Source organism: Tamandua tetradactyla, chromosome 5, assembly GCF_023851605.1.
Source record: "Tamandua tetradactyla isolate mTamTet1 chromosome 5, mTamTet1.pri, whole genome shotgun sequence".
In the NCBI taxonomy this organism is placed as follows: domain Eukaryota; kingdom Metazoa; phylum Chordata; class Mammalia; order Pilosa; family Myrmecophagidae; genus Tamandua; species Tamandua tetradactyla.
In genome coordinates this window covers 8,085,977-8,110,245 of record NC_135331.1, presented here as the reverse complement: position 1 = coordinate 8,110,245, position 24,269 = coordinate 8,085,977, and the positions used below count along the sequence as shown (strand labels likewise).

Below are 24,269 nucleotides of genomic sequence, written 5' to 3'. Positions count from 1 at the left end.
GGTTATGACAGGTAGCAAGCTTGCATAAGAGCAACTTCCAGAGTAGCCTCTTGACTCTACTTAAACTCTCTCTGCCACTGATACTTTACTAATTACACTTCTTTTCCCCCTTTTGGTCAGGATGGAACTGTTGATCCCACAGTGCCAGGTCTGGATTCATCCCTGGGAGTCATCTCCCACATCGCCAGGGAGACTTTCACCCCTGGATGTCATGTTCCACGTAGGGGGGAGGGTAATGATTTCACTTGCAGAGTTGGGCTTAGAGAGACTGAGGCCACATCTGAGCAACAAAAGAGGTCCTCCAGAAATAACTCTTAGGCATGCCTATAGGTAGTCTAAGCTTCCCTGCTACTTCCATAAGCTTTACAGGAGTAAGCGTCATTATCGAGGGCATGGGCCACATAATCTTTTTATAAAAATATTTTTATTGAGAACTATCTACACATGTACAGTGCAACCATATTACACACTTGGTGGCTCACAGTATCATCACAGTTGTGTATTCTTCACCATGATCATTTTTAGAACATTTGCATCACTCCAGAAAAAGAAATAAAAAGAAAAAAAAACTCATATACTCATACTGTTTATCCTACTGTTTATCCCATTCCTCTCATTGACCCACAGTATTTCATCTATCCAATCTTTATCTTTTATCTGCCCTATTATTTTATTATTACTATTAATCTGTCCATACCCTGGTTAAAAGGAGCATCAAACACAAGATTTTCACAATCACACAGTCACACTGTAAAAGCTATATAGTTAAACAGTCATCTTCAAGAATCGAGGCTATTGGCACAGAGTGCAACAGTTTCAGTTACTTCCCTCTAGCCACTCCAATACACTATAAACTAAAAAGGTGTATCTATATAATGCATAAGAATAACCTCCATGATAACCTCCTGGCTCCGTTTGAAGTCTCTCAGCCACTGAGACTGTATTTTGTCTCATTTCTCTCTTCCCCTTTTGGTCAAGAAGCCTTTCTCATTCCTATGATGCTGGGCCCGACACATCCCTGGGAATCAAGTCCCATGTTGCCAGAGAGATTTAAACCCCCGGGAGTCATGTCCCATGTAGTGGGGGAAGGCAGTGAGTTCACCTGCCAAGTTGGCTTAGAGAGAGGCCAGCCACATCCGAGAACAGGAGAGGCTCTCTGGGGGTGACTCTCAGGCATAATCATCAGTAGGCGTAGCCTCTCCCTTTGCAGGAATAAGCTTCATAGGGGCAAACCCCAAAATCAAAAGCTCAGCCTATTGAACAGCTTGTCTCCACTGCTTGCCAGAAATCAGAAATTCCCCAGTTGGAGAAATTTATAATTTCCTCCTTTCTTCCCAGTCCCTTAAGGGGATTTTACAAATCCTTTTTTATTCTCCACCCAAATTACTCTGGGATATATCAGGGCATCACACTAACCTAAACAAATCAACAAGCTCTCACGCCCTATTCAAGATTCCATGTAATTATGGTGTTCAAGTAAACTGACCATAACGAGTTAAATTCGATAATGTGCTACCAAAAATATAAATTTTGCATCAAATAAATCTCTCTCCCTTTGATCTCACACAGAGGTTGAAGTCTGAAAATAGGGGCTATATCATTCTTTACCCAATATTCTGATTTACCTTCTATCCAGATCAGCTTCATTCATATCTCTAGACAAAGTCTGATCTCTTTTTCAGCTTAACAGTTGCAGGCACGTAATCTTGAATGTCATTACAATTCATCTATGCAAAAATTCAACAGAAGCATATCAGCTCCTCTACCTTGTCCTTTTACGAACTGGGCTTGCACTAATTCCTTCAGAAGGATTGAGCAGAGGGGACGTGCATGATCTTTGAAATTACAGGCAATCCAATGACTAAATTTACCATGGCCAGGCATTTAATTTTAGTAATTCCATATCCTCTGGCAATCAATAACGTTTTTATTGGATATTTATTACTGTGGAATAACGTAGCTTGAGTACCAATATTTTTAAAAGATGATAAACTTATTTTAAGATGTCATTTACCATTTCCCTAGATCTTCATTTCCTATAACTTTTTTTTGATGGCTTCAGCATATCCAATTAATAAGGCTTGACTCTTTTTGACTTTCCATGTAATAATTTGACAGTCCCAACATGTATTATTCAATTCTTTAAAAGTTTCCTTTCTGTGAGCTTCCTGTGCTGTGTAGAATAAGTCACATTTACTGATGACATTTCAGACTGTTTGACTCCCATAAAGTTCTTTCTACTCACAATGATTCTTTATTATGTCAAGGAACAAGAGAACTCCCAAATTATACATTCCTGTTCTTTGGTAAATTGCACATTGAATTCCAGGGAAGGAGAAAAACTCCCCACAAAACATCTATCCACTAGAAGTGTGTCATTTAAAATGAACAAGCAAAGCTAAGATCCAGATGAAGTTGATAAGTGAGAGGCTATACAAGGTAAGTAGGTGCTGTGCATCTGTCACTTCAGGGCTTGTCTTGGTAACCAAATTTGGATCACAATAGATAAATGAGTCATTAGTACATTAATGCAATAGATACAAATAAAGAAAAGTAAAATAGGAGTCAGGGAAACTGTACTGCATAAATTATCAGTTGTGGGAAAGAAATTAGGATAAATAAACAATCACTAAATCTTGTAAGCATCAGGATTTTTCAAAGAATGGGATACAATACAGAATTTTCTTATTCTTGCTGTCCTTTACACCTTATTAAAATACACTAATTTTCATTTGTCCTGTCACCTTTTCCATTGTACAACTGCTTTTGTTTTGTTTTTCTTATATTTGATCTCATACTCTGGCATGGGATTAATTATAACCCCTGGTTCATGATACACTCTTTTAGGTCCTACTTTTATCTAGATTATTTATATGTCCACATCTTTGGAACTTAGCAATTTTGAGTTAGAGTACCCAGACTTTCAATTTGAAGCTCAAAATTCTTAGGTTCAGGTGTTTCAGCTTCTTCTAGTTGCTCCAAGTCTGCAAAACCTATAGGTCAGTCAGAAGTCCAAAGCATTTGTCTTTCCTCCCAGTTTTCCCAATGGGCAGGATGGTTACCCAGGTCATACAAGGCAGACACTTTGCTTTCTGATTGTGGGAAAGTGTGGAACAGCTTCGACCTCAGTAGAGCAGCTGCTATGTGCATGTCACATGGTGCTTCCAGTTGGCCCTACTGTGCTTTCCCAGGGTGGGATCACCACACACGTAAGTGTGCTACCAGGGACTGCGTTTGAGAACCATCTATTCCATCCTCTCCTGGCTTCTGCCTTACCACAGCTTTTGGGTCTAAGGCATCTGGGCAAGAAACTACTCAAGGGCATTTTTTTATAAGCTGAAAATCATTAATAAAATTAATAACTATGGCCATTATTTACCAGGTGTTGTTGGGTCAGGTTCATAGATAATTGACTCTTTAAATAGTATGCAAGATAGGGATGATTATACCCCGCCCCCCTTTTTTCCCCAGAGAACTGAAGCTCAGCAAGCAAAGACACTTGTCTAAATTTACAAACACTAAATGCATGAGCTAAACACAAAGCTGTCTCCAAAGGCTGGTACTTTCTCTGCCTGATGCCTTCCTAAAGTGGTGTTCTTCAATCTCAAACTTGTGTTTGGAACCCGAAGTTCTCACGGCAGCTCTGGGGAAACTGAGGTGTGTAGAGAGCTTAAATAATTTGAATTTCTGAATTCACACATACTTGATATTTTCCTGGTGCTTTGCATCTCCATCTTCCCCTTACCATTTTTTGTTTTTAAAAGTATATTCCACTTCGCCTTTCTTTTTAAGGAAGGAGAAATTGTGCTAACATAGGCCTACACTTTTAGTCAGAAAGGATCACCCTTAGGATCAGAATGTCTTTTAGCTGAATCTTAAAGCACCCAATGACAGGAGCTTACCAAGAGGCAGACTTCTCTAACAGATGCTGTCCAGCTGAAAGTGGATCATATAGACGAGCTGTACTGGATCATGCACCACTACAGCGACTTAACAGGTAGCTCTGGATCCAAGCATGGCTTGAATTCTAGCTCTGTCACTTATTAACCAGAAGCCTTGGGCAAGTTACATGTAACAACCTGTGCCTGACTCTTCTTATAAGCAAAGTGGGAAAACATACCTACCTCATTAGGGTTGTTGTGAAGATTGAGTTTATTTAAAGCAGGGCGATCCAACAGAATTCTCTGCAATGATGGACCTGCTCTATACTGTGCTTTTCAATGAAGTAGTCACGAGCCACATGTAGTTCTTCAGCACCTGGAATGTGACTGGTGTGTCTGAGAAACGGAATTTTAAATTTTATTTAATTTGATCCCAATTAATGAAATTAAGCAACTGGTGGCTGCCAAAATATGCAGCACAGTTGTGAAGAATACGAAACTGTGCCTAGGCCTACGTGTTTGCTACTATTAGTACATCACTATGGACAGTCCCTCAAATGGCCTGTTCTTCAATTGCCCCAGATATCCCATTATGGCCTGTTCTCACTTCACACTGCAAGAATAATTAAAACTTTAATTCAAACAGCCATAATCATCACACTGACCCATTTAATGCTTTTATGGCATTTATTGTTATCTGAAATTATGTTCTTTATTATCACCCCCCCCCCCCCCCCCAACATACACTAGAAGGTAAACGCTAGGAGAACAAGAGTTCTTTCTTGTCCTGCTTTATCTTCAGCACCTAGAAGAACCAATACCAACAGTAACCTGAGCTAGTCCTTTAAGGAAGGGTTCTGGATTACTGAAAATTAAAGGTCTTACCAAATAGCTGGTCTAACATATGCTCCTTACCTGACTAGGTAGTATATTTTGTTCTGGCGAGTGTAAGAGGCCTTGGAAATATTTCTGATTGGCATGACAATAAGACAGAGGGAAGGAGAGCTGGTTCATGTTCTCCTTAGGGGAATTACAGTGAGTGGAAAGGCTCTGTCAAATAAAAAAGGTCAATTATCAAGCCACCTAAAAATTAAATAAAGCTTAATTTCTGTGAGAAAGTAAGTGTGGACTTGTTTAGAACCTTCTATAGTATCTCAGCAATCAGCAAATTGTGTGATGACATCGAGTGCAGCTTTCTTAGTTCTGGAAAATGTATTTCTGTTACGAGCCAATCAAGTAAACTCTTAGAGCTGTCTTATGGCAATGCATCAAATTCTAGAGGTGGTTGTGTCATATGTAAGCTAAGGACCCACTTCATGCTTTGGTGGAGATTAGAAAATTCAGATATGTTACTGGTGTCAAGCTTTGACAATGTTTTTACTAGTCCATGGCAAAACGAGAAAAACAAGCACAGTGCAATGAGTTTTCCATAAAGCTATCTTTATTCAATTCAAAAGACAATTCATTTCATCTTAGAAACCTTCGATTTAAAAATGTTCTATCCCATGAATTCCAATAGCTCTGGACCACTGGAGTCACCAAGAGGTTAGAGTGCACTCGAAGAGTTTACCATCAGAATTGATTTTGTGATCTAACTTGTCTTTTGAAGTTTACACAGCCTATTATAATAGGTTGGCCGGTCAACTCTTCTTTTAAATATGCAACTAGAGGTTAAAGATCAAGCCAGCACAGATTTCTAAAGTGCCTTCTATGTACTCAGTTCTATGCTTACAATTTATTTGGGGATATGAGACAGCCACTAACGTACAAAGAAAACAACACAGAATGAAATTCTTAGGAGTTATGTACCAAGCACAGGTGCCTAAAGGAAAGGTTAATCCATAATGGCACACCCATTACAGCACTTGAAGCTTCTCTGTTGACCCCCGAGGCTCCTAAACAGGCTGTGTAAATCCCTGGAAGGCAGGGACCAGGACTAGATTTTTGTAGCATTCCTAATACTTGATACATTGTCTACCCAGAGGCACACAGTGAATGTTGAGTGAATAAGGACTGTAGTGAACAATAAAGCTTTATTTTGAAGAGGCTGGGACTAGAGATGAGCCTTAAAGGATGGGTAGGGTCTGGGTAGGAGGAAGCATTTCTGGTGAGGTAAATGTGAGTAAAGTTTTGGCAGTTAACAGTGAGACCATCACGCTGCTGATGTGGAGAGAACGTTCTGGGGAGTGGTGAAAAGTAAGGTTAGAGAGAAAAGCAAGTACTGCATTTAAGTTGCATCTTGAAAGCCACTCAGAAAAGCTGAGATGGAAAAGATAGGAAATGAGGAAACAGAATTTTATGAGAGAGAGAGAAGCAAAATTTGTACTTCAGGAAATTCAGCCTGGCAGGGATAATGCAGGATGAAGGGGAAGGGAAATGCTGTAGTAATATATCTTTTTGCTCTCAGGAAATAGTATAAATAGAGAACTACCTTTTATTGAGCCTTTACATGGCAGGTGCCAAGCCACATACACTTTATATAAAGAGTAGATATCCTTAATTTACACATTAGCAAACAAGCCTAAAGAGGTTAAAATGACTTGCTTAAAGTTACAGCTAGTAAGTGGCAGGGCTGGGATCCATCCTAAAATCAGTCTGTGGCCAAAACCAATATTCATAACTACACTATACTGTTGTTCTTCAGTGAGGGCAGAATGTTGTGATCCACTAAAATTTAAAAGTACATATCCTGCAGAGACAGAATATTATTTGTCGTATATTTTCTGCTTTTTTATTATTCCATTTTTTTCTTAGGTCTATTCTTTCTGGCTTGGTTTTAAAAGAATTCTAATGCTTATTCTTAAGAATGCAGTTTGTTAAAAAATCTCAAAATAAGAGCAAATATTTTTTCTCTCCTACTGCTTCAGAAAAGCAGACACTATTCTAGTTTAAAAAGCTAGTTCTGTTAAAGTGAGCAACTGGGGGGCAATCACAACTATCAAGCTTACTCTGTTGTGCTAGGGAAAATGTGTAAAAATGTTTAATTTTGTTGTTTTATTAAGAAATATTTTAAGATGCCTGGGCTTTAAAGATAGTTGCTAAATTCTGTAAAATGTAACCTTTAGCTTCAAAAAGTTTGTTTTTCTCATTGGTTGCCTCACTTGATTTGCTATCCTAATACTACACTTAAAACTGACATCTCTATTTTGAAGATATGAAAATTTTTAAGGTTAAATGGCTAGCAAGAGGAGGGGTTTGGGAATGTCCCTCTTTTCTCTTCATAAGGAAGATAAAAAATAAATGAAGACTCTTTAAATGGAGACTTTTGAAATCCCTTTTAAACAATCAGTGCCATGACTCAGATGGCCAAGCTGAATGGGGAGTAGAGAGAGAGGAAGATGGTGACTCCATGCTAACACAAATATAATCTGGCAAAGAACAGTAAGAGAAATCTCCACTTGGGACTTGGAAAGGAACTGGCCTAGTTCTGCAATCTCTCACCTGCTTAGAAAACCATTAACATGAGCTTTTTTTGGTTGTTTTTTTTTCCTGAGAGAATCTACATAGTCATTGTTCTGTGGTTGATGCAAGATAAGAGTTGTTAGCTGTTGTTTTGTCCAGTGAATACCTGGAATTAGTGTGTAAATTCTATCGTTTGAGAACTATAAGCAGTCAGAATTAAAGGAAGAATATAAGCTGTTCTAGTGAACTCTATTCGAGAGTTTGATGAAGTTATGGCAGTGATTCTCATTCAGGGATGCTTGTCCTGTCCCCCACCTCCACCCCCCAACCAGGACAGCTGGCCATGTCTGGAGACATTATGGGTTTCACAACTGGGGGCTGAGATGGGCTACTACCAGCATCTAATGGGTAGGAGAAGCCAGGAACACTGCCAAACAACCTATAACACACAGGACAGCCCTCCATAACAAAGAATTGTCTGGCTCCAAAGGCCAATACAACTGTGGTTGAGAAACCCTGGGTTATTGTCAATCTAATCTGAGGCAGGCTTTTTTCTTTTGATTTGAGGTTTATTCTACTCTTCTGGGGTTTCTCAGATCCGTAGGTGGATGGAGCTCTCCAGGAGGGACAAGCCCAGCCTTCCCACAACAGAGAGTGCTGCCTCTGGACAAGAAGACAACATCAAGTGAAAGACTCTGAGGGGCCTTTTTTTGTGTGTGTTTGTGCTTCTTCTCCTCTTACACTCCTGGTGAGGGAGTTGTGCAGAAAAGCACCGCCTGACCTGCTTCATTGTGCTGGATCAAAATATTTGTACATTTCCTTTCTTTCTTTTGCTTGGAAGGGTTGTGTATAAATGCTAATTTGGCTAAGAATGTAATAATTTTTTTTCCATTATTTGACAGTGTCAGATTTCGTTTTTCCTGTTTGAAAGCTTAAGTGAACCGAGAAATGGAAAGGGGGTATCCAAAAGAATTTGGAACCCCAAATATAGACTCCAGCAGTAAAGTTAAAAAGCTGCAGATTTCTAGAGAAAATAAATGGACACACTGAAGTTGACACAGGTATAGTTTCCATGGAGTAACCTTTGATCTAGAACAGTTAGTGAATCTCTAGGAAATGTTCTCAAATGCAAAGAAATTCTCGTTTTTAAGGAGATCACTAAATACTATGAGGATTTTAAAAACTACCAAGAAATTTATGAAATCATGTTAAAATTCCTAATATTTTCAATGTACTAGCACTTTTAGAAAAAGCTTTCCAGGCTGGGAGAAATCAAAGTACAGGCTGCACATTCACTATGAAACCCTGATTACAAAAAGAGTTATAATTTTAACTTTGTAATTTGCACAAATATATTGAAGGAGCTAGTGAAATTAGTGTTGCGCTGGTAAACCTTAAAATTATTTTATACTTGGAAAATATCTCTTCCAAAGTAAAAATAATTAGTCAGTTTAAGAAACCCTAGTTTAAAAATAAAAATTAAAGACACAGGTATAAATTGCAAAAGTATCTTTAAAAAAGCTTCTGTACTAAGAACAAGAATGAAGGTGTTCTAATATAACATGGAAGATGACCTAAAATAATTGTTATTTAAGTTCTCTTAATACTCAAGGCAAATTATTTGACACATTGTTTTGTGAATTCGGGGGTATAAAAGAAGATGGCCTCTGTCTGTGGTGGCAGCGTAAAGTTTTACAGTTCATTCTTAAACAAAGCATTTTCTTTGAGCACCTGTGAGCCAGACACTGCTGAGGACATTTGGAATGCAGCAATGAATAAAATAGATTAAAAACCCTGCCCTCATGGAGCTTACATTCTAGCGGGGGATGGAGACAGATAATCCTACATATCTAAATTCATACAAAAAAGTAGCATTTTCACAAAAAGGCTAAATTAAAGTTCCCAAAACTCCTTCCACTTGCCTTACAGATCAGCTAATTGATTACTTATACTATTATTTAAGAGTAGATAAATACTAAATGTGAGTATACAACTAAAGCGAGATATAACTTAATAAACATAATAATTATACATTGCTTTTTATTACACGTCAACCTATAAAGTTACTCCACTTCCATCAACTGAGTCATGTTTTAAGAGGCAATATTTCTCTGACAAATTCTTAATATCAACACTTGAATTATGCTTCAAAGTTACTTTTATATGTTTTCTAAAATTCCTAATTCCTTTTGGATGAGTAGAGTACTGAGGAAATTAGGTGATACTCTCTAATTACCTAAAGACTTCTAAAGAAATTAAAACTCAAATAGAGAGAAAACATTTACACTGTCACTACACAATTCCCATGCTTGTTCTCCTAAATATTTTTGAACATTTGTTCTTAATAAAGTTCAAATGAAGATGACTAAATCAATGTATTATGGACATCTGATATGCTTGACAAAATTTTAAAAATCACAGTTTTGGATCTCTAAATAGTATACTGTCATTTCAATATACTGTTTGGAAAGACTATGTGTGTATTTGTTTATTTGCATCAAGGTATGTTAAAGTTAATCAATAAAGGACTTTATTTGATTGAGGAGAAAATACTAAGAACTCACAGGAAAAAAATAGATCTATGGTATACAATCTGTTCTGAACAGGAAGTGACAAAGGTTCTTCTTTGCCTCTGTATATTCTGATCACATGACAAAAATTTTTGTCCTCACTCAAACATGAAATCTTAGTTTTCTTCCTTATCCTTTCTTCTGACTCTCACTCTAATTACGGACAACTGTGAAAATAATGAGGGCTCCTCACTCTGGAAGAAGAATCAGAAGAGGGGGCAAAATATGACGGTTAAGTTCATGTGTCAACTTGGTTAGATTATGGTGTTCAACGGTTCGATGAAGAAAGCACTGGCCTGACTGTTACTGGGTGGATATTTGGGGGATTTAAATCATTGGTTAGTTGATTGCATCTATGGCTGATTACATCTACAATCTCTATATAATGGAGAGGGCCTTCAGCAATGGGAGAAGTCTCACCCAATCAGCTGAAGGCCTTAAAGGGAGAACTGATGATTTCAGCAGTCAGAAAGAATTTCTGTCTCTACTTCAGACAGACAGCCTCTCTTGGGGCATTCATTGAAACCTTTACCAAAGTGCCCAACTTGTGCCTGCACTATGGAATTTGGACTTGCCAATCCCCACGATCATGTGAACCAAGTCCCATAGTAAATCTCATTGCACACATATACACCACATATATCCTGTTGGTTGTGTTTCCCTGGAGAACCCTAATACAAATGCCAAAATGAACTTTTGTGAAAAATAACCTGGCCAGGATTTTGCGGAAACTGGACTGAAGTGGCCAAATGCCCTACCTATTGATTATGAACATGAGAGGATTAGCAAACAATAATCTGGGACCTCCTTCACCAAAAAAATGAATGAGGTTTATGAGACTTCTGCTTATTTCCCCAATGGCAAAACATTAATGTGCCAGATGAAGATGTTTTCTATCACCAGGGAACACCAATGAAAACAAAAACACAATGCATGTCATTCACAGGTGTGAGAAACATGGGTGACTTGTTGCACACTGAGTCTCAACCGTTGAAAATATCACTTATACTTCCCCAAAAGGGGCTTTATGGTTCTTCTGTGTACAAATACTGATGTCAAGTGCCAAGGAATCACAGCCTCTTCTGTAGGAAGACATTGGCCTCAACTGCTTGATGGCTTCTAATCAAACTCAGTTTTTCCCTAAGGCACAAAGTTAATAATCTACTTCCCACTTGAGTTTCAGACTCATAATGATAACCTACACAGAAGGTCCTGGAGTATTTTGGGACTACACTACTCTAAATTCAATGCCACCTTCTAGAATTAGTTCCTGACCATCCCAAACTGCTCTGAGATCCACATTGCAGTAGACACAAGAAAACTTCCAAACACACATCACTCAACCTATCACTAAGAAGGTTTGTCTCTCTTCTGACTTCATTTTGTTCTTATTTCAATTTTTATTTAGTCTTCCCCCAAGTAAGTCTGCCTGTGCCTCAAACATTAAGGTTTGAACTTGTAATCTCTGAGCTGCATCCTAAGACTACCATCTTAGTGTACTGATAAACCACTTTCTTTCGAGAACTGATGTGATCACATTCTCTTTTTGTTTATCTCCCAGTTCATGGAAGAACATTCCTATATTTATACTGTTAACCACAGTCATCGTCCACAGCAGGGTTCACTGGATTACACGGCTGCAGGTTTTAACCTCTAGCTTTCCTTCTAGTGACATATGTGACCCTAAATTTTCCCTTTCAATCACAATCACACCCATAATTCAGCAATCTTACACTTACTATAATATGCTACCATCACCTCTATCCATTTCCAAACATTTATAACCAACTTTATTAAGTTCTGCATCAGCTCACCATACTCTACACTCATTATGTCACCTGTCATCTGGTAACCTATACTCTAGATTTTAACTCCATGAGCTTGCTCATTATAATTAGTTCATATTACTGACACCACACAATATTTGTCCTTTCATGTCTAGTTTATTTCACTCAACATGTCCTCAAGTCTCATCCACGTTGTCGCAGGCATCAGGACTTCACTTCTTCTTACAGCCGAATAATATTCCATTGTATGTATAAACCAAATTTTGTTTATTCATTAATCAGTTGATGGACGCTTGAGTTGCTTCCATCTTTTGGCAACTGGGAATTATCCTACTATGAACATTGGTATGCAAATGTCTGTTCATTTATCTGTTTTCTATTCTTCTGGGTATATACCTAGTAGAGAGATTGCCGGATCATTTGGCAATTCTACACTTAGCTTCCTGATGAATCACCAAACTGTCTTCAACAGCAGCTGTACCAATTTACATTCCCACCAGCACTGAATATGTTTGATTTTCTCCACAACCTTTCCAACAGTTGTAGTTTTCTGGTTTTTTAATAGTGGCAATTCTAGGGGTGTAAAATATCTCATTATGATTTTGACTAGCATTTCACTAATAGCTAGTGATTTTGAGCACCTTTTCATGTACTTTTTATTTGTATTTCCTCTTTGGAAAAGTGTCTACTCAAGTCTTTTGCCCATTTTTAAATAGGGCTTTTTGTCTTTTCATTGTTGAATTGCAGGATTTCTTTTGATATTCTGAATATTAAACCCTTATTGGCCATGTGGTTTCCAAATATTTTCACCCACTGAGTAAGCTGCTTTTTCATTTCTTGATAAAGTATTTTGAAGCACAGAAGTTTTTAATTTTGAGAATGGCCCATTTATCTATTTTTTTTATGTTGCTTGTGCTTTGGGTATAAAGACTAAGAAACCATTGTCTACTATAAGACCTTGAAGATGCTTCCCTACATTTTCTTCTAGGAGTTTTATGGTCCTTACATTTAGGTTTTTGATCCAACTTGAGTTAATTTTTGTATAAGGCATGATATATAGGTTTGACCACATTCTTGATGGAAAATAATTCCTCACTTGAGAACCATCACACGGTGCAGATGGCCTGTCCTCCCCCACCTCCTTAATCTCCAAGAACAACAGCGCATGTCAGTAAGCAGGTACCCTAATGGCTGAAAGGTGCCACATTATTCCACCAGAACTTTTTGGTTGGGTCATGGAGACCCAAACAAAAGATAAAGATGATTTACTACTAAAGAAGAGACTAAGCCTCCTTGAAAAGGACAGGCCATACCTATACTCTTGCCTATGGGAACATAAAAATTTAAAAAAAAATCATCTTTCTTTCCAATGTGTAAGACAAGTAATTCTAAAAACTGGATTTGCTCTCACATGCCACAAGTCACTGAGGCAAAAGACCACGAGTGCCTTTCACCTGGGTTGATATGTATGAGAATCTCAACTAGGGGTTAAAAAAGCCACCTTCAGTGTTTAAAGTATGGCATGAGCCTAACCTCCTACAGTTTATCTGCTTATCACCCTATTAGAAAATCAGAGATACCTGGATTATTGTGCTATGACAGTGATGGAAGTGTCTTGGGGAACAAGTGTTTTAACACATACTCTATATTACATTAAAGATGGCCCTTTCAGAGTATAATGACACTAATTTTTAGGTGATACTTAAAACTTTAAGAAAGACTGTATTGTAATAATATTGGAAATTATAATTTCTATGTAGCAATAATGTTACATAAGAAAATAAGTATAAAAATGTTTTGTAAACTTTCTTATCTGGATATTAAACAAGAAGGACATAGGGTGTATTACGAAACAGAGTGGGAAGTAAATCTAAGGACTACAAGAGAAGAGATCTTATGTAGGTCGAAATTTAGTATGTTATGTGTTGCCAGAACAGCAACAAAGAGAAAAACTGTAGGGACAGAGTATAATATGCCTCATATTCCATTTATTAAAAGTTTCTCTGCCCTTTTCTTTTCCCTCTTATTGTAAGTTTTAAACTTCGCAGGCCTGCATATTGTTTGGTGCTAAACCAACGGAATTTCACTGCTCACTCTTGAGAATTCAGCCAGTATGAAGAATCTCAAAAATATAAGGAAGAAACTTACTCCCTCTTTCCCTTTAACTGCAGAAAAGTAAACAATTATGGCTTCATAAAATTCTTTCTGATCATGTAGTAGGTTGGGAACAATCACAAAAATACTGAGTATATCCTAGTCTGCTGTCCACTGTAGAGACTTAGATAAACATGTATACTCTTAGTCTGTTTTCTGATGATAAAGGAGTCTCTTAAGACACCTGGTCTTCAGAGCTTACCATTAGGAGCTGTAAAATGTAACCCTTCACCTTTAAAACATCTGCTTTTTAGACTGATGCCTTACTTGATAATATGTTGCACTGGCAAAAACATTTAGAGAGGCATATGTGCTATTTTTTTTTCTCAAGGAATAAACACTTATGAAGTTTTCTTATTTTTTTGGTTCATTGGAAGAACCTGATAGTCCTCTCTTTTCCCTTCATTCATATAATACAAATAAATGATGTATTGTTTGTCCAGAATTTGAGAACCTTTGTCTTATTTGAGTTATCATGCCCAAATCTACCTAAGGGATTACAGGCACAAAAGCATCAGACAAATTCATCTGCTAAAGAAAAAAGAGAGGAAATATTTTCTGAAGTTTTTTAAAAATTAAATATACATATACATTGATTCAGAATTGTTTTCTTCCCCAACTTCTTCTGACACTGGTTTAATCAGCTGGCCTCACTACCCTCATGTGCCATGTAAGTCCTTGTGTAGAGAGCACTAATTGGGCACACTCGTGTTCATAGGAGACTTTGCTCTGCTACTTAGCCATGGACTAGAAACCTAACCCCACAGACCCACTTAATAAGTGCATTTTGATTGATGGTCAGTAGCCTAACCTTTGTTATAAAGGATAGATCATTATTTTTATTCTTGATAAACCATCATCTTGAAGCTGGCTTAGGGTATATCTTTTTTTCTTCAAACACAATGTTCCAATTCACTTAATATTTTCAGTACACTGTAATTCTGTTTCTCTTCACTTTTGTTTTACCTTCAACTGCCAGCATATATTTAAAAACAATGAAATGTGCGGAAAATAATGCAACTTACTGTAGGTGGATATGTCTGAACTTTTTTCTGTCAAATTTGAGTCATGTTTGAGTAATGAAATGAACAAACTAAGATGTAGAGCATGGGCAAGAGCTGCCCTTAACTATCTTTTGTTGTTTGCTCGGTTTTTTTCATCACATGGTTGTATATTCACCATCACGATCATTTCTTAGAACATTTGCATCAATTCAGAAAAAGAAATAGAAAGAAAATTCATACATACCATACCTCCTACCCTTTAACCACTATCTTTTAATAATTATTTTCAGCTAAGGGGAAACAAGATCTATTTACTTTCACAGTTCGCTGACTCTCAAAAACGACTGATGTCATTCCATTTTAAAAAAGAGCTTTAAAACAAAAAAGACTCCTCTGCTTGCCCTCATAGAAAAGGGTAAACTTCCCTTTGATTAAATAATCATTGTGAAAAATCAAGTTGAAGGAAAAAATAAAAATCACTTATAATTAAAGAGTCTTTTAAAACAAAATATTGAACGTAAGAGTGCTTTATTACCTGTATGGGCCCATACAAATGCAAAGCAGGATTACAAACATTTTGATACCAGCCTGGCCTCTACCCAGGTAAAAATCTTTCCAGGGATCAGGTAGGTGCTTAAGATGTCTTTATGCCCACAGAAACTGTAGAAGCCAGCATAAGAAATAAAAAAAGAACCACAGAAGGGAAATGCAGTTGCGACGGGAACCCCAAAGTGCCCCCCCGGAGACCTTCCTCCCACACTCCAGGTGATGCTTCCTAGTAGTCATTCCAGCAAGTGGCGAACCCACTTAACAGGAAACCTCTAGTGAAGGGATAGCCCTTCTTTCCACTGCTAGAGGTTTTAATCCTAAGCAACTACTGCTTTTGTCAAGGTGTAATACATCTTCCTGTAACTAATACCCTCTTCTGTACTCAGGAATTATTACAGATAAATAAAATCCCCTTGTTTCATGATGGAAATTCAGATATTTGAAAGCAATTTGGATTTTTCACTTTCCTGCCCAAACCCTTCTAAAGTTGAAAAATCAAAGCTGGAGCTTTGATTAATGAATGTAATTAAGCTAGCGCCTACTTAACTAGTCTGGAACTTCAATATGACTCACCATTTATTTTGCTCTTAATGTATGAAGGCACACTGTCCCTGCCCTAAAGGATATGCAGTTCAGTAGATATAATTTTAGTTAACAAAATGTGTCTACTATGTATTAGGAACTATTTATGGCTGACCTTGTTCTGGATAGAGGCTGACCATGTATTATCTTGCCAAAAATATGACAAAATGCTTCATAATATAAAATATTATTTAAAAAACATCAATACTGTTATTAATATCAATATAATTACAAACATATCCCACCAATTAGGTAATGATACTGTTAATATGAATTAATTTAATGAATGAAAGGGGAACAAGTTAAGAACTCTAGATGAATAATCTATTTTTAAATGGATTCAGTCATTTTTAAAGTAAACGATAAAAAATATCTAATTTCAAAAAAAAACAGACTGATGTATTTACATATGTTACAGTAAAAATCTGATACATGCAAATAACTTTCCTGTTCTTTAGATTTTAAATATATCTAAGCTAAATATACTGTTGCAATATGATCTACAGGACTACTTAAAAACAATTTTATCTTCCAAAATAGGTCTCATAAGATAAAGGTTCAGCCAAAAGAAATACATAAATTTCAAAACACCTTTGGAGGTAAAAGTCACTTTAAATGTTAGCATCCTTTTCCTTACAATTCAATGGCAAGGAAATTAGGGAAATTCTTGACTGTCAAAAAAAATCACTTAATAAAATAAAAATGCTCTCTAAATGAAGCACACACCTAAAAGTCTTAAAAGGGCAATTTTAATATTAACACTCTTACAGGTTTCTGGAAATGTGTAATATATTATATCTTCGTAGTTGTATTTTTTTATAGCACCGATTACTGCAACCTAAATTACAGAGCATAATTATTTTTTCTCTTAGGCTACCTCATTTTCATTAATAGAATAGATCGCATTACTTAATATCGAGGTTTGAATAAAAAATACAGATTCAGCATGATAATGCAAGTTAGATAAACTAGTGTAACTCACGTAGCAGAGCAAAGCTCAGTAGCCAAGCCGGGGGCTGTGCTGCATATTAGCATTATGCTCAGCTTCATGAATTACAAGGAAATAGCTATTTAGGGTAAACTAAATCCTACATCAAAGCCTCAGAAAAGGGCTGTAAGGTAGAGTACTTACGTAAAGGGTTAATGGGATAGGAGAGAATTCAACACATCAGGGAGGGTCTCTAACGTCCACCGGGTGGGAAAACGCACTTAAAAAGGCGATGTGGATTCAGACGGCCTCCTCCCCACAGCATCCCACACAAAGCCGGGCCAGGCCCTGGGGCGCTCCTGATGCACCTGCAATGCGGATCCGTCACCCAACAATCCCACCCCAGGGCTGGCAGGAGCAGCCCCGGGGCCGGCCTCTCCTCCCCCATCGGACTGGCTTGGATGCGCGGCGCGTACGGTCCGCACCCTGGACTCGAGCCCTGGCAAGGACACCCCCCTCCTCGTCAGAGGCTGCAAGACCCCGTGGGCAGCCGGAGGGGGATCGCGGCGCCTCCTTATGCCCTTATTCCCATCGCTTCATTTTTCCCGGAGTTGTCTCCGCACAGCGAACACCCAAGAGCTACCGCTTCTTCCACGCTTTGGGGGTGGCGCGGGAGGAAGCCCCCCTGCGCCGGCAGTGAGGGCTTTTTAAAAAATTTAAATTAAGTCCTCTCCCTAACGGTTCCTCAGCCTCCACCCCCACCCCCGCCGTCCGCCAGCGCCCGGGAGCCTCCCTGCAGGTACCACCAGGTGAGCGGGGCTGGACTCGGTCAGACCTCGGGCCCCGCCTCACCTGCGGGAGCGGACGTCGTGGTCCTTCTGGCGGCTGCCCCCCCTTCGGCTCGGTCGTCGTCCCGGCGGGCGGCAGCGGGGGCCAGCGGCCCATGGGCGGGGCTGCTCCGGGTCCCGGCCCTGCCCCGGCCGGCCCGCCGAGGGAGGTCAGTCTGCGCCGGCCGCGGAGCGCATCACCCGGCTCCCACCCGAGCGCTCGCCGCGGTGCACCCTGGGAGCGGGGGGCCGAGCGACGAGGCCTGGCCGCACTGACCGGCGGGCGGCAAAGGCGCCGGCGGGTCTGTGTCTGCGGGGAGGGGCGGGGGCAGCGGATCGATACTTCACTTAGCGGGGAGGGGGGACCACAGCTTCCCCCTCCCCTGGCTTTGGCGGGGCTAGGGAAGGGAGAGTCTGGCCAGTGGGACGCAGGCGCACAGCTCAGGTGCGGTCGCAGTGCGGTTGCCCAGGGTAACGCTGGCCTGGGGTGGGGTGGGAGGGAGGAGCGAGGGAGGCGAGCGGGAGCGCGCGCGCGCGCGCGGGGGGGCGGTGGGGGCAGGGGAAGTAGCTGGGCTCATCCCGGGATGGGGTGGGGGAAGCGCGCTCGGGCAACAGACGGGGCGGGGGGCTGAGGCGGTGGGAGGGGGCGCGGGCCGGGCGGCGCGCATGCGTGCGGTCCCCGCTCCCCCGGGACCCGTCTGCCTCGTGCGTGCGCACGCGCGCTGTCCCCCGGAGGCGTCTGGGTGTGCGGAGCGCGCGCGCGGCTCGGAGGCGCACCTGTGAGGTGTCCCTTGAGGAGAGGGAGGGTGGGTGCGCGGAGCCTACGGCCCGGGGCGCTTACACCCCTCACTTGGAGTGAGTTTTCGGGCACCCGACATGTAGTCTCTTTATTTATTTTCTGGATGAAGGGGAGGGTGGGAGGGGGAAGGGAGGCTGATTAGGGGTTGGGAGGAGAATGAGTGGGTTAAAGAAAAGAAAAACAACCCATCACTTGCGATGGGCCTGGAGCCGGAGCCGGCCCTTGGGAAGCAGGAGGAAAGGTCAGAGCAGCTCCCCGCAGTCGGGCGGCCCCATGGCCCCGCGGCAGGCCCCGGGGAGAGAGCCTCCTCTCGGGCCTGCGAAAATCGTCCCTGGGCCCGCAGTGCCGGGGTGCAGCGATTTGGGGGTCACAGATGGCGGCCAGGCCCGAGGCGAAGGATGGGCAGCGGGCAGGGGCGAGGCCGGGCGGAGGCCCCACGCAGGCCCCGCGGGAGCCGGACTCCCGAGCTGGGCTCCATTGTTGTTGGAGCCGAGGCAAGGGGGAGCAAAACAGCTTTAGCAACCCGTGAAGCCGCGCCTTGAAGCCGTTCCAGGCGGGTCCCCGGAGAGGCGGTAATGGCCGCGCCGTGGGATCAGGGAGCCGGGCTCTGCTGCGGAGAAGCCTCACTGCATGGTGTAATGTTGTGTTTTTTCTAGCGCCTTCCGTCCCAGCAGAGCCAGACGAGCATAGTACTCAGGTGATGAAGGACCTTTCGCGCACCCAGCGCAGAATGCTGCTGCCGCTGGACGCCTCCATTGTTTGACCATAACAAGGGCCGGCTTCTCACCCAGGTAAACTGGATGGAAAAGCAGTTCCCTTTCAGCTCCCACATCCAAGGGAATCCTCTCCTCTTTCTGGACTTTACTTCAGTTTTCTTACTGTCCCTTGCTTCCGATTAACTCAGTATATGCACCTCCCAGACATTTCCCCATCTGGATTAACCTTCCTACATCTCTCTGCCAAATCATCTCTCTTTTTCCTCAAAACTCAGCTCCTTTGTGAAACCTTTTTTGCCAACTCGTACCTCTTCTGGTTGATAGTTTGTTTATTGGTTGTCTTATTGCAACAGAAGAGACTCGATTTTTAAAAAGCATTTCTGAGCTATTGCCTTCGTAAAGAAACATTTGTGATATTTAGCCAGCTTATAGTATTAATAGAATTGAACTGTTTTTATTTATATATTTTGTCATTTAGAGAGGGCCTCTACTTTATTTATAGATACATGGCTTTTTAGAGCACAAAAATGATCTTGTTGAAACTTAGGTTAGTATCAACTTTAAAAATAATTTTAAATTAGTAAATAATGCACGTGCTTGTAAAAATATGACAGAGATGACTAGTGTCTTTGACTTCCAACCCCTCTCTCCAGAGTTAACCACTGTTGTGCTTGGAGTGTGTTATCCTTCGGGATCTTAAAAAATACCAGTACAACGTGTGTTTACTTGTGTTATTTTTTGCTGTTTTAACAAGTAATCTACTCTTTCAGTTTTAGCACATATTGCTTTAACTCATTCTTAAGAACTGCTGCATCATGTTCCATAATGTGGAATACCATAGTTTATTTAGCCATTTCCTGATTGATGGCAATTTAAGTTTAACCTTTATGTTTGAAACAGCTTTTTTGTTGTTGTTCTTTGGGAAAATTAAATTTTAGTGAAGTCTACGCTAATTCCAGAGACTAGAGTTTTAGGAAGGAAGTTCTCTTTGATTAAGAAATGTACCTGCATTTCTACCCCACCTACCCACCCGCAGTGTAGTTATGACTCTACCACTTACAAGTTTCCTGTAACCTTGAGGAGACCACTTAATCATTCTGAGCCTCAGTTTTCTCTTCTGTAGAGGGTGATAATACCTGTTCAGTCTCCTTCCCAGAGTTCCATGATACCAGACATGCGAAAGCTCTGTAAAATGTAAAATGGTGTATACACATTGGTTTTAATACTCTTTGTGATCCAAAAAATGTTTATTTGCAACATAATTTATATTTTCTTCTTTTTAACCAGATATGTGTATTTCAAGAATGCTAGAGATAATCAGCTTCAAATGCTTTTAATTCATGATTTTGTTAACAATTAATTTTTTAAGTACTGGCAATACATTAGATCTCTTAAAGAATATTTTACAAAGCATATTGTCCCTAGTGCTTTATATGCCTTAAAAGCTAAGGCATATAAATTAGTTGTTTTTGAATAAACACGTATCAGCAAATTGAACACTAGATAAAACGAAACTCTCATTGTAATATTTAAAACTTATTTGCTAGTGATGTAAATTTGCATGTGTATTTTCCCTGCAGTAGCAGACACAGGTTAGTGTTTCCGTACTTCAGGTAAAACCACTTAATAAGCAATGTCAGAAAGAGTTTTAACAATTTAAATATTAATTAAATGATGTGATGGGTATTTTTTTTTTTTTTTTTTTTTTGCATGGAGGGGCACTGGGGATTGAACCCGGGTCTCCTGCGTGGCAGGAGAGAACTCTACCTGCTGAGCCACCATGGCCTACCCAGTGGCTATCATTTTAAGATGTAAAAAATACAATTAAGAGCTTTGTAGGTATTTTTCTTTCTTTGAAAAATATTTGTGTTCCTATTCGGTGGCCAACAAAATGAACATTGTCTCTGTTCTCTTGGAGTATACTCTGTGTGTATGTGGCTTTGGCGGGAAGGGTGCGGATATCAGAAATTAGTTACCCAGCTACATCTATAATCATCAACTGTGATGTTTGCCATGAAAGTTTAAGTACCTGCTATGAGAGTATAAAAAGGGGACCAAATTTTAGATTGCAAAGAGTAGGGCCTAGGAAGGACTTTTTTGATTTAGGCTGAGATCTGAAGATTGAGTAGGTGTTAGTGTAGAGTGAAGGAAGGGATGATCTTCCATGTAGAGGAACAATATGTGGGAGGCTGTGAAGGGGGAGAAGCTGCCCATTCCAGGGACTGAAAGTAGTGAGTGAGGTAGAAGTATGGCTAGGCAGAGGGCCAGATCATGTAGGGTCTTGTAGGGCATATGGAAGATATTGTATTTAACCTGAGTGAAATGGGAAACCATTACAAGGGTTGGATTTTAAGCAGGGAGGGGACATAATCAGATTTGCACTTTCAAACAGCCACTCCAGCTGCTACATGTATGGTGTGGGAAATGGGCTGGAGATAGAGAGTGGAAATGGGGGAGACTAGTTAGCAGGTCATATGAGAGGACAATCTAGAAGAGATGTGTTCTTTCCTTTGGAGTTCATACTGAAATGAGACTACCAACTTGGTTCAAAATAGATATTTGATTTAAAATTAAATGCTCATTTCTTATTCTTAGAAAGTAGGAATAAATAAAAGAAAGAATATAAAGTAATTTTTTATGGAGTAAATACACACATTTGTTAAGCTATTTGCCCACACTATACAGAGAACCATCAGAGCCAAGTTAAAATTGAGTTGTTATTTAACAAGGTTTTAATAGGTTCTGTCAAAGCAGTAATACATGAAATGAGAGTGAGTTGATCCAATTTTTGAAAAGACGAGAAATATTTGTAGATACTATTGGTTAGAAAAGCAATACCAGGAAAAGGATTAGACAGAAAATGATGAAGTGACTGGTTACACAGTGCATGTATAAAATCAGTAGGTCTCCGAATACCAAAAAACATGATCTGGTAAATAGTGTAAGTTTTTAAAAAGACTGCGATCACAATGCAATAAAAATATAAACTATGGTGACATGATCTTACTGAGACAACTACAGTCTCCTTGGAGGTGACTACAAAAATTTCCTAACAGATATGAAAGTATATCCTAAATTGAAAGCAGGCCATATTCCTGGATGCAATGGTTAAATATTATGGAGATGTACATTTTTGACAAAGTCATTATGAGTAATAAGATGTGACAAATCCTACCGGATACTGAATACATAGAGCCACATTTATTAAAGCAGTGCACGTTGACTTAAGAGAATCTGTACAGGTCACTGGAATCTACTCAGCAACTATTGTATGATGAATGTAATAAATGATAAATCATTATGAATGCCCCCAAAATTGTAAGGAAAATAGAAGTAAATATTTAGTAAACATTTGGAAAGAAGAGTTCTACGTGTTGAAGAGCTAAACTTTGCAATCAGATATACCTGAACTGGAATCTGTTTTGTTTTATTGTATTTAAAGCATGCCATTGTACAGACTTCTGAACCTTTCTGAGACTCGGATATATTTTGAAGTGAGGAAAATAACACCTAATGAACAGATGTTGTGAGACTAAGGGGAAAAGATACTGGTACTTAAGAGGCACTCAAATATATTATTAGTTGCTATTAGAAACAATGGAGAAAAGTGTATTAGACGGCATAAAAATTTGAATCTTTTTTAAGAAGAAAAGGGAAAAAACCACGTAGGATTTAAAGTTAAACTGCAAAGTAAGAAAATATAGGTGGCAAATGATAAGCAACGAGATAATATCCTCAGTATGTTAAGAACTGATAAAAATCGCTGGGATGGAGTAAGGGGTAGGGGATATATGAGATTTTCTCTTTTTCTTTTTCTCTCTTTTTCTGGAGTGATGCAAAAAATGATCATGGTGATGACTACACAACTATGTGATATTATGAGCCATTGCATACTTTGGATGGATTGTATGTGTGTGAAGATATCTCAATAAAAATATTTAAAAAAAAAAGAATTGCAAAAAAATTCAGTGAGGAAAATCTACACGCAAATGGTTACAGGATGTGAATAGTTTACTCAATAGAAATAAAGCTGGTTAAACATTTGAAAAGATATTTAATCTCACAAATGAAATAATTACTAATTCTACAGAAAAGTAAGATTTGATTCTCAATAGCAACAACCTAGAAAACATTTAGGAGTAAAACATAAGAAATGTACAACAGCTTTATGAAAAAAAAATAAAGGTTTGCTTAAAGGGTTTTAAACCTAACCTAAATAATGGGCAGATATAACACAATCTCGGATAGGAAGGTATTGTAAATAGAGCAATACTCTCCAAATAAAACTAATTTTAGTATAGTTCCTATTGCGATCTCAGGGGGAATTTTTTTTTTTTTTTACATGGGCAGGCACCGGGAATCAAACCCGGGTCCTCTGGCCCATCGCAGGCAAGCATTCTTGCCTGCTGAGCCACCGTGGCCCACCCAGGGGGAATTTTTTTGACGCTTGATAAATTAGTTCTAAAATTCGTCTGAAAGAGTAAATATGCTAGAATGGCCAAGACATTTTTCAATTGGAAATATAATATTTGGGGAATTTGCTATATCGGATAACAAAACATACTGTAATGCTACAGTAATATAAATGGTGAGCACAAGAATAGACAAATTGATAAGCTGAAGAAAGGAGAATTCAGTAACAGATCCATTTATGTATAAGCATTATAATTGGTATTTCAAAACAGTTGGGAAATGATTGTTCAATATATTGCAGAGGGATAAATTACTCTTCATTTGGAATCATATTCAGAATGACTTTTAGATGGGTTAAAAAGCTAACAAACATTGCCTAGGAAAATATTAGGAGAAAATATAAGAGAATATAATATATAGAATAATATATAGGGAAGTATGTACAGCTAGACCATTTAGGTAAGTACAGTATATCTAGGACTTAGGTTACCTGCATGGCTAATAGGTCTGTAGTTTTTGAATAACGGATTTTCCTATCAGATATTAAAGCATCCTTTAAAATAAACTTTATGGCTAAACATTTTGAACTGATACATTTAGAATAAGTTTGAATTTTGTGGCTTCCAACATTTGGAGAAAAATTGCTTCCTAGGAATA

General features: G+C 39.4%; 2 protein-coding genes across 14 annotated transcripts in view; one reads left to right on the top strand and one right to left on the bottom strand.

The window, feature by feature from the left end:
- The window catches only part of CCDC92 (coiled-coil domain containing 92), a 38,848-nt gene extending 20,992 nt beyond the window's left edge, over positions 1 to 17,856 (bottom strand). The window contains exons 1-2 of one of the 4 annotated variants that reach the window (XM_077159608.1): positions 17,710 to 17,822; positions 17,062 to 17,225 (exon numbers count right to left, since the gene is read on the bottom strand). Coding sequence is in view for 1 of the 4 variants with exons in the window: in XM_077159607.1 (XP_077015722.1) it covers positions 1,626 to 1,647 (22 nt within the window). In the remaining 3 variants the exon portion in view is untranslated. Of the gene's footprint in view, positions 1 to 1,625; positions 1,728 to 2,014; positions 2,465 to 17,061; positions 17,226 to 17,709 lie in introns of those variants that run through there. The other 3 variants (XM_077159607.1, XM_077159610.1, XM_077159609.1) reach the window with 3 other exon arrangements.
- Positions 17,857 to 17,960: 104 nt separating this feature from the next.
- The window catches only part of ZNF664 (zinc finger protein 664), a 58,474-nt gene continuing 52,165 nt past the window's right edge, over positions 17,961 to 24,269 (top strand). For 8 of the 10 annotated variants that reach the window (XM_077159616.1, XM_077159621.1, XM_077159620.1 and 5 more), the window contains exons 1-2: positions 18,402 to 18,539; positions 19,140 to 19,274. The gene's annotated coding sequence lies outside the window, so the exon portion shown is untranslated. Of the gene's footprint in view, positions 18,130 to 18,401; positions 18,540 to 18,645; positions 18,725 to 19,139; positions 19,275 to 24,269 lie in introns of those variants that run through there. The other 2 variants (XM_077159622.1, XM_077159623.1) reach the window with 2 other exon arrangements.